At 51.3% G+C, this 11,016-nt stretch overlaps 1 protein-coding gene across 3 annotated transcripts in view; it reads left to right on the plus strand.

The window, feature by feature from the left end:
- The window catches only part of CAMKK2 (calcium/calmodulin-dependent protein kinase kinase 2, beta), a 49,668-nt gene that overhangs the window by 7,114 nt on the left and 31,538 nt on the right, over positions 1-11,016 (plus strand). For all 3 annotated transcript variants that reach the window (XM_012663459.1, XM_012663460.1, XM_012663461.1), the window contains exon 2: positions 7,888-8,414. In XM_012663459.1, coding sequence (XP_012518913.1) covers positions 7,947-8,414 — 468 coding nt within the window. In that variant the 5' untranslated portion in view covers positions 7,888-7,946. The remainder of the gene's footprint in view (positions 1-7,887; positions 8,415-11,016) is intronic.

Here is an 11,016-nt window from a genome sequence, read left to right on the forward strand (position 1 = left end):
AACTGAACATCTGCAGGGTGCTTAGTGAAGAAGCTTTTCTGTCAGTCAGCTCTGTAATTCAAAAGTCAGGGCCCTGGATTGTAAGTGACGGAAAACAACAATCACATGGGAATGTATTGGCTCATTTAGTTAAAAACTCCTGGGGTACATGAGCTTCAGGCATGGCTGGGTCCAGGTGCCCAAACAGGGTCTCCAACCTCAGTTCCTCCCCATCTGTTGCCTCTCCTCTCTCAGGAGACTTCATTCTGAGTCAGGGTTCTCCCCAGCCCCTGATAACTCCAGGAGATCTCCTCAGAGCTCTAAGTTCAACTGAAAAAGAAAGATACTTTCTTTTCAATACTTCCACATAATCCCAGAATAAGACCCAGTAGACTGGGGCCACACATCTACTCTTGAATCAATCACTTGACCAGAGCAACTGATGCCCAGCTGGCCAGGCTTGAGTTATGTGCAAATCCGTGAAGCTGATGGTGAGGTCAGCTCCGTGGGGACACCTCTCACAGGAAGGGATGGGTTCCTGGACATCAGGCTGCTGTTATTAGACTAAAGGAATGTAGATTCCAGCCAGCTAAAGAAAGCTGACCTCCTGAACAGCCTTGGGATGAGTGAAATAAGCAATGACTTCCAGCCAATATTTATTGAATACCAACAATGTTCTAGAAAGTTCTAGGTCCTGGAGTTCAGCAATAAACGAGATAGGCAAAACCACAGCTCTCATGAATTAGTCAGATTATTTCTCTGCCCAAATCCTGTGCATTTCTTTCCTGAGCACTTTGAGACGCTGTGCCTTGGCACTCTCCCCCTCACGGGTCGAGGTCCTAGAAATGCAGAGGTGGATCCCCTTTGTGAGAGATCTGGGCCCAGCCTGGACTTTATTCGGGATGCTATCTGTGGACGTTGCAAGGCTGGTCCTGTAATGTTTGGCCCCTTCCTGAAAATCTCAGACCAGTTGTAGCTCTGCCTGGAATCACCACGTGACTTTGGGGAAGTCAGTAAATCTTTCTGAGCCTTCATTTTTCTCATTGGTAAAATGAAAAGGTCGGAGCAGGTGACCACTAATGTGTGCCCCTTTCAGCACTAACATCCAGGGACTCAGATACCCGTAGCAGGGAGGCAGGGCGCAGGATGTGGGAAGAGACGGGGCATGGCACACGCAGGCAGCCTGTCCTCAGCTCTGGGAGGCCATGGGGAGTGAGTGGCGAGGACTGGGGTGTGCCGGAGAGCGTCTCCCCTGCCCAGAGCGGCAGCGAGTTGATACCAGGATAGAACTCAGGCCCAGCGCTGTCAGTGTCCAGTTCTTCAAGAGAATCTGGAAATTGCAATTTTTATCTGAAATCTCCTGGCTCTGAAATATTGGCATCTAATTCAAATAGTTTTAAACATGGTACAGGCCGAGCAAGACACGTCGGTGGCCAGATGTCACCCGTGAGTCACCATCTGCAACCTTTCTGTCCTGAGGACTATGATGGGGACGGGGTCTGTGGCCTCTAAATCCTGACAGAGCTCTGCTGCTGTCGGATGAGCGGGGGCCTTTGTATTTGGGGACCCAATAGTTTTAGTGCCCCTCAACTAAAGGGTGTTTAAGGGGAGACAGTTGTAAGGGTTGATGTCACTGGATCTGATCAGACTCCTTAGCTGGGCCAAGGCCCCGAATCTAGAATATTCCAGCACTGCCTTGGCTGTTGGAGCTGCGCCTCTCAGGCCTCCACACCCCTCCAGCTTTGGGAAACACCTCTGAGGCTGTGGCCTCCAAGGCAGCCAGCTCCTCTGCCTCTCCCTGGCCGGGCGAGATGCTGTGTTGGTTTCCTAGGGCTGCCGTGACAAAGCACCACAAACTGGGTGGCTTGAACAGCAGAAATGTATTTTATTTTCTCACAGTTCTGGAGGCCGGAAGTCTGAAGTCAAGGTGTTGGCAGGGTTGGTTCCCTCGGAGGGCCCTGAGGGAGCATCTGCTCCAGGCCTCACTTGTGGTCTCGGGTGGCATGTGGGCAGTCCGTGGTGCTCCTCAGCTTGTAGAAGTGTCACCCATCTCTGCCGCCGTCTTCATGTGGCCTTCTGCCTGTGTGCTGTCTGTCTCTGTGTCCGAATTTCCCCTTTATAGGGGGACACCAGTCCTGTTGGATTACGGCTCACCCTAGTGATCTTGTTTCAACTTAATCACCTCTGTAAAGACCTGGCTCTAAATAGGGCCACATTCTGGGGTACCGAGGGTTGGGATTCCCACGTATCTTTGTTTTTTTTTTGTTTTTTTTTTTGAGACAGAGTCTCACTTTGTTGCCCTGGCTAGAGTGAGTGCCATGGCGTCAGCCTAGCTCACAGCAACCTCAGACTCCTGGGCTCAAGCAATCCTTCTGCCTCAGCCTCCCAAGTAGCTGGGACTACAGGCATGCGCCACCATGCCTGGCTAATTTTTTTCTATATATTTTTAGCTGCCCAATTAATTTCTTTCTATTTTTGATAGAGACGAGGTCTCGCTCTTGCTCAGGCTGGTCTCGAACTCCTGAGCTCAAACAATCCGCCCGCCTCGGCCTCCCAGAGTGCTAGGATTACAGGCATGAGCCACCACGCCCGGCCCCTCCCGCGTATCTTTTTGGAGGGACACAGTTCAACTCATAGCAGGGTCCAAGCGGGGTCCCTGTAGCCTAGGGCCACCCCTCTGCTCTCCTCATCGGCTTCCTCCAAAGCTCTGGCCCCTCCAGACACCCCCGTGCCCCGACTCCGGCTCACAGGCTCTGGTATGGGACCTTCTTTCCATTCCCGCTGCTCTCCCACCTCCTTCCTGCCGCGGGGCCTCCTCAGAAGCTCTTTCCTCTGCCGGGAACAAGCTCCTGCTCCCTCAGTGCCTGCTCGCCCTGAGCGTGATTTCCCCAGGAGGGGCCTTCCTCCCCCACTGCCTCCCTTTCGGGTCTGAGGCCGGCCCTGTATTCCCTTTTCTCACATCCTGGTTTCCTCCCCAACCGTGCTCATAGATTCACACGTGGACCTACTTTTAAGTGTTTGTCTCCCTCACTAGACTGTCGGTCCCTCGAGGGCCAAAACCACGTCTGTTTTGTTTATCCGGCACATGGTAGGTCCTCCGTAATTACTTGTTGAGCACATGAATGAATGAATTTCCTATAGGACCTCCTGGGGCCTCAGTTTCCCCATATGAGAGAGGGTGTGGCCAGCTGAGCCCTTTATCCCAGGGAAGCCATCGGTGTTCCAGGGAGGACATTGGCCCTGCCAAGGGACTTGGAGCTGCTCTGGGCCCCTTTTCTGTCCCGTGGTGCCCGGGCGAGGCGCTCTCGGGAGCCTGCGCAGGGTGTGTCTCGGGGTTGGGAGCACCTCCTTGGCGCACCTGCTGGCTTCTTGCTGTGCCAGAAGCAGCAGGTGGCAGCAGGAGCAGGTTGGAAACGCCCCCGGGGAATGAGAAAGTGTTTCCTGGAGGCCTGTGCCACTTGGCTTCCTGGCAGAGGAAGGAGCATTTCCCTCATCCTGGCCCAGGCCCCGGCCCATCTGCTCCAGGAAGGGCCTGTGTGGCTCATGCAGAGCTGCCCTGTGAGAGGGGATGGCGAGGCGGGGAGGACTCTGGGGCGGCCTCCGCTTGGGTTTCATGGGGAAGGACCCAGGGCCACGGGAGGAAGCACAGGGGTGTGGACTCTTGGCATCTGTCAGACTCAAGTGGCTTTGCAGAAAGGTCCTCTGACTCTGGGCCCCCTGGAATCGGATGCTTCTCTGTCATTCCCACGCAGAGGGCCTGTCCTGCAAGGATTAAATGATCGGGCAGAGCAGTTAGCTCTTTGCTTGTTGCCCGATGAGCGCTCAGTTGGATGTTAGCTGTCGCTGCTTTTATGCTAAACTATCGTCTTTTTGTATGATTTTATTCTCCTGGGGAGAGTGTTGGTAGCTTTCATCATCTTCTTATAGGGTCTGTGGCCCCAAAACCATTCAAAACACTGACCTAGACTCTGTAGCAGTCAGCGAGGGAAGAAGCCCTCTGTCTGGAAACATCTGCCAGCACCTGAAGCACTGAGGTCTGTGTCCCGGGGACCCCTCATGCCTGGGCCCTGGGCAGCCTGCCCGGCCAGCCCAGGCCTCTCTCCTCCCCTGCCTCTTCCAGACCTCAGAGGCTGAGTGGGAGGCCCGGGCCAGACGCCAGCCTGCCAAGGAGACTGATTAAAAGCAGCTTTGCTGGGGCCGGATTGCTTGGTGTCCTTGGCCTGGAGCGGAGATCGATAAGCAATTGTTTTTCTGTTGGCAAGAAAAAAAAATTCTCCACTGACTTTCCCAGGTGCCACCAGGCCTAGCTTTCTTTTCAGGAACGCTCGTAGCCCTGAAAGAGGCGGCTCTGGGAGGGAGGCAGGCCACACGGCCAGGGCTATGGAACACACACGAGAGCAGGCTGGCTTGCTTGGACATCAGTCCCTGCAGGAACATTCTGGAACACAGGCTGCCTACCACAGTAGGTAGTAGGCATTCCACAGGTTTTGTTGAAATAATATCTTCTGAGCATTTAACTGTGTGCCAGACATGATTCTGAGTGCTTGGCTCATGTAATCCTCATGACTGTTGGGTGGGCACCCATTTTATAGATGAGCAAACTGAGGCTTAAAGAGGCTAAGGCACTCATCCATGGTGGACAGGGATAAGATGAGCCTAAGCTGTTGAACTTCAGGGGCTCTGTTTTTTCTCTTCTGGGAGACAAGGATCATAAAAAGGACACGTAAAGTAATAGCAGCTTGGGCCACAGAGAGTATTGAACTTGGGTTGTATTCTTTCATTGATAGGGAAGCCAAGACAGGGACACAGATGATTTCTTTCCCAGATACAGTAAGGAGCAGGATAGAGGAATAGGAGACAAACCAACTGCTCCCTCCCCTGGCCTCTTGCCCCGTGTGATCCCGCACCATCATATAGCCTTATCATCCTAACCCCAATCATCGTTACAGCTAATTCCTTTCTGTTAAAGATTCATTTTTGAAGAGTTATTGTACGCACATGGGGCAGAAATAAAAGTGAATATAATGAAAAGTCTCTTCCATCCTGGCCCCCACGTTTGCAAACCAGTTATCTTCCCATGAGATCACTGCTAACATTTTCTTGTGTGTCTTCCCAGAAATAGGCAATGCATGTGTAGTCATGTATGCACGTGTGGCCTCTGACCCTGTACCAACAGTAGCATGCCAGTGTGTTGTTTTTTCCCACAGAACAGTGTGTCTTGGAGCTAGTTCATGTTCGGAGGTATAGAGCCACCTCTTTTAAACTAAACACATGGTCTTCTCCTGGGAGAGCTGTGCCTTATTTTATTTATTCATTCCCCTGTGGAAGGTCATTTCAAACCATACTGCCAAAATAATCTTGTACATACATCATTTTCTACAAGTGTGAGGTTGTCCAGAGGGTAAATACTCGGGTGTGGAATTGCTAAGTGAAAGGTATGTGCATTTGGGATTTTGTCAGATATTGGTGAATTTCCCTCCGTGAGGACAGTACCATTTCATAACTCCCACTTCCCCAGAGCCTCACCAAAATATGCTGTTATTAAATTTTTGTCTTTGCTAATCTGATAGATGAAAAAATGATATTTCATCATTGTAGTTTTATTATTAATATTTTCTTAATTTTGGTAAAATATACATGAAATTTGCCATTTCAACCATTTTTAGGTGCACAATTCAGTGGCATTAAGTACATTCACAATGTTGTGCAACCGCCACCTCTGCCTAGTTCCAAAACATTTTCATCACCCCAAAAGGAAACTCCATGCCCCTTAAACAATAAACTCCCCATTTCCCTCCCCCTCTGCAACTGGTAACCTCTGTTCTACTTTTTTTTGCTCTCTGAATTTGACTACTGTAGGTACTTCATATAAGTGGAATCATACAATATTTATATTTTAGCATCTGGCTTGTTTCACTTAGCATAATGTCTTCAAGATGTGTCCGTGTTGTAGCATGAGTCGGAATTTCCTTCTATGGCTGTACTACGTTTCGCTTATCTGTTCATCTGTTGATGGACACCTGGGTTGTTTCTACCTTTTGGCTATTGCAAATAATATTGGTACGAACATGGTATATAAGTATCTGTTGGAATCCTTGCTTTCCATTCTTTTGGGCATACCTAGGAGAGGAATTGCTGGTTACATGGTAATTCTGCGTTTAACTTTTTGAGGAAGCACCAAGCTGTTTCATTGTAGTTTGGATTTGCACTTCTCGTCCCATTTGCATCTTGTCACACGAATGGATTCTTTGTTGTTTTTTTACCTTAAACTCTGTGTTCATAAATCAGGCCTGTGTCAGGGCTGGGATGTTGTGGTTGCTTCTGTAATGCCTTTCCTTTTGGACTTTGCCTGCCACATTACCCGATGTAGTAGGTGTTCCATCAGTACTTCTGGAAGGACTGTTCCAAGAAGGCTGAGTGGCTTTTCTCTGCCTCTCAGCCAGGTCCTCCAGGGAGCTCTGACTCTGCGCTGCTGTCTGCACCTTCCTCTCTATCCCCCCGTACCACCCAGTGTCATCAGAAGATACCATTGTATTCAATCATAGAATCTCTGCTGAGCACCTGCTGTTTTTCTGGATCCAGAGAGGCCTTTCACGATGTGGGTGATTGACACAAGTGGCCACTGTCCACAGATGGATGTCCGTGGATGTACTCAGTGAATTCCAGCGGCACCTGTGACATTTGTCCAGTGGAATTTGTCAAACATATGAACCAAAGGTTAATATTCTGTGCCAGAGACGGAATTGACAGCCTAAAGGAATGTGTCAATCTTTTTTTTAAAAGATAAAGGCTGGGTGTGGTGGCTCACACCCTGTCATCCCAGCTGGAGGCTGAGGCAGGAGGATCACTTGAAGCCAGGAGTTCAAGACCAGCCTGGACAACATAGCAAGATCCCATCTCTACAAATAAAAGAATTTTTAAAAATTGAGATAAAAGTTCACATAACATAAAATCGACCATTTTAAAGTGTATAGTTCAGTGGCATGTAGCACATTCACAACATTGTGCAACCATCACCTCTATCTAGTTTCAGAACATTTTCATCACCCCAAAAGGACACCCCATACCCATTAAGCAGTCGCTCCTCCCACCATCCCCCCTGGTCCTAGGCAACCACTAATCTACTTTCTGTCTCTATGGATTTGCCTGTACTAGAAATTTCGTGTAAATAGAATCATACATATGTGACCTCTTGTGACTGGTGTCTTTTACTTAGTGTAATATTTTCAAGCTTCATCCACATTATAGCATGTGTCAGTCCTTCATTCCTTTTTATGGCTGAATAATTTTCCATTGTATGGATAGACCATGTTTGTTTATGCCTTCATCCGTTGGTGGACACATGAATAGTGCTGTCTGGGCACATACCATGGGATGGAATTCCTGGTCATATGGTCATTCTTTAACTTTTTGAGGAACCGCCAAGTTATCTGACGTTGTTGACCTTTTAAAATTCATGTTTTACCTGCTGTCTGGCAGGCACCGGCCGGAAAGACGCAGCTAGGGGCTGCACTTACCGTAGCTCTGTGGAGCCTGGCTCCTCAGACAGCACTGGCTCCCCGGCTCACACGCTCTCAGTGGCTGTCAAAGGAAGCCTTGATGAGACCCCAGCCCCACTCACTCGAGAATGATTGGCTGGAGCCCAGGTCCGGAGACCAGACTGCTGTGCTGTGGGCTTTGCATTGGGACTGTGGTCCCCAGCCCCCAGGCCTGTCAGGAACGGACCGCACAGCAGACTGTGCTTTTCTATGTAGACTCAGAGATCAGGTCACATCATGTTTTGCAATATTTTTTTTGGATGTCAACCTGAGGCAGGAAGTAGATGCCAGCCTGGGCTGGGAGGAGAGGGGCTCTGTCCCTGTCCCTGCCCACAGGGGTGGGGCCGGCTGACCCTTCCTCTCTCTGCAGGTGGCTCCGCTGCCAGATGGGAGCACCCGGGCGTGTTGGATGAAGTCGGCGCATGCACCATGTCATCATGTGTCTCTAGCCAGCCCAGCAGCGACCGGCCCACCCCCCAGGATGAGCTGGGGGGCAGGGGCAGCAGCAGCGAAGGCCAGAAGCCCTGTGAGGCCCTGCAGGGCCTCTCGTCCCTGAGCATCCACTTGGGCATGGAGTCCTTCATCGTGGTCACCGAGTGTGAGCCGGGCTGTGCTGTGGACCTTGGCCTGGCCCGGGACCGGCCCCTGGAGGCTGATGGCCCACAGGTCTCCCTTGATGCCTCTACGTCCCAGGCCCGGCCCCACCTCTGCGGTCGCAAGCTCTCCCTGCAGGAGCGGTCCCAGGGCGGGCTGGCAGCCGGCAGCAGCATGGACATGAATGGACGCTGCATCCACCCGTCCCTGCCCTACTCGCCTGTGGGCTCCCCGCAGTCCTCCCCGCGGCTGCCCCGGCGGCCCACGGTGGAGTCTCACCACGTCTCCATCACGGGTATGCAGGTACGTGAGCCGGCGGTGAGCTGGGTTCCAGGGATCTCTGGTGCCCTTCCCTGCCCCCAGGAAGGTCTCCATGGTAGGCTGGGCTCCCCCAGGAGGATTTGAGTTGACCTGGGAGGTGACCCCAGGAAAGTCTGGTTGCGGGGAGGATTGTGGGAAGGGAGTCGGCACAGGGTGGGTAGTGGAGCTGGTTACAGTGTGGACACTGGGGACTCTGTCCTTCTGGGGTCTCTGGGGCAGCGTAGAGAACCAGCCTCAGAGTCCTCCACCAGGGGAGCGGGAGTTGGGTGTCTGTACTTGTGCTGCTGTCACCCATCGGTGAGGTGACCTGCCATGAGTGTGGACAGAGCAACTCCAGGGCCAGAGAGCCTCCCGCAAAGATTCAGGAGCTAGCGGTTGGCAGGTGTGCTGGCACGTGGTGGCTCACCAAGAGCCCTTGTGGCCTGACAGCTGTGGCCCCTGCTGCTGGGTGTTTGTCCACACCAGGCCCTGGGTTCAAGTACTTTGTGATCCTCACTGTAAGCTCTGGGAGGTCGATTAGAACTCACATCCCCGGCAGGGTTCACAAGGCCATTCCCTGCCATTCTGCCACTGGTGCACAAGGCTCCATCTGTTCCCGTCACACGTCCCTCAGATACCCAGGCCCTTTCCCACCTCCAGTTCTTGGCTCTTCCTTCTAGTTGGAACCACCCTTTCCCCTGACAACTTTGAACAGCCATCTCCATCTGATGACCAAGTCTCAACTCAAATATCACCTCCTCTGAAAGGCCTCCCGGACCACCCTCCCTAGAGCAGCCCCCAGCCTCTCTCTACCCTGCGGCCCTGTTTACTTTCCTTCCTAACACTCATCGGCATCTGATCATCTTGGGTGTTTGTTCAGTTGTTTGTTGCCTGTCTCCCCCAGCTGGGACGTAAGCTCCATGGGAACAGTCTCATCCATCACTGCGTCCCCAGCACCAAACGCAGTGACTGCCTCATAGTAGGAGAGTGAAAATATTTGTTAAAGGAATGAATGAATGTAATTGGAAGAAGACTTGAAATCAGAATGGCTTTCTAAAGTGCTGATTTTGAAGGGGGCTATATACCTACAGGGGCTACATTTTGAAGGCTAGGAGATAGCACATGGAGAGTTCAGTGCAAGGAGGGTGCACAGCATGAGCAAAGGCCCAGAGGTAGAAGCCATGGGGTGAGGAGGACGATGGCCAGGGGTTCACTTAGCTGGAGTGTGGGGGCCCATAAGGAGGGCCCTGTGGTGAAAGGGCTGGAGGGATAGTTTGGTTTATGTCAGTTAGAATTGAGCTCAGCTTAGAGAAACAGATCCCCCCACCCCCAACCCCTAACAGTGGCTTTAACACAATAGGGCTTATTTATCTTGCAAAATAAATCAGGAGCTAGACAGTCCAGGACTGGAGTGGTAGTTCTGTGGTCTCAACATGGCTGCTGTGGCTCAAGCCTTCACAGCTCCATTCCAGGCAGGAAGGAGGAGCAGAGGAGAAGAGCAAAAGTCATCTGCCATCTAAGTCAGTCCTCTTTCCTAGAAGCCCTACCCAGCAATGTCTGCCTGCCTCCCACTGGCCAGAACACAACCACATGGCCACCCCTAGCAGCAAGAGTGGCTGGAAATGAAATTTGCCAGCTAGTTGCCACCCAAGTTCCATTTATCAGGTAGAAAGGGGAGACTGGGATTTGGTTGGCAAGTAGGCAACTCTGCCAAGGTCAGAGCTATGGAGGGCTTTGAAGGCCAGGTTGTGGGGTCAGGACTTGAGCCTGGGAGCAGCAGGGAGCTGGGGCTGACGTGGTCAGAGCAGACTCTTAAAAGATGGATTTAGCGGTGTGTGGAGGTTGGATTAGGAGGCGGTGAGACCCCTGAGGGCAGCTTCCCAGGGCTCCCCTCTGCCTATCACATCCCTCCAGGACTCGGGGATGAAGGCAACACAGGAGAGAACTGGAAACAACCTAAGTGTCCACTGGCGCGGGGAGGGCCCCACGAGCTGCGGAGGGCTTTGCGGCAGGTCAGAAGACGCAGGTCTGTGCGTACGTTCTGACGTGGAGCTACCTCCAGGGACGTCGTTGAGTGAGAAAAGGAAGTTGAGAGATGGTTTAGTGTGACACCATTTATGCCTCCCAAACCCCATCCCCAAACAATACTCTATTTCTGCAGGCATATATACCCAAAAAAGGCATGGAAGTTTATATACCAAGCTGATATCAAGGTTCTGGGAGACAGTTAGAATTGAGGAGTGGAGAGTCAGGGGAAACGTATGGTTTATCTATTAACACTTGAAGTTTTCTTTCCTATCGTGTTTCTTTTCCCAATTGTACTTCTTATATCACTTAACATTTCCCCCCTAACTATATTAAGGTGCAACTAAAGTTAAAAAAACAACTGCATGTATTTCAAGTGTACAATATGATTAGTTTTGATATATGTCTCCACCCACGAAACTGTCACCACAACCAAGATAACAGACATTTTCAACACACCCGACAATCCCTCCTCCCCTCCTGCCCTTTCCCAGGTAACCACTGACCTGCTTTTTAAAAAATCATTATAGATTAGTTTGCAAGCTCTAGAATTTTATATAAAAGGGCTCATGTAGTATGC

The sequence above is a fragment of the Propithecus coquereli genome, unplaced genomic scaffold (genome assembly GCF_000956105.1).
Source record: "Propithecus coquereli isolate 6110/MARCELLA unplaced genomic scaffold, Pcoq_1.0 Scaffold81, whole genome shotgun sequence".
NCBI classification, from domain to species: Eukaryota; Metazoa; Chordata; class Mammalia; order Primates; family Indriidae; genus Propithecus; species Propithecus coquereli.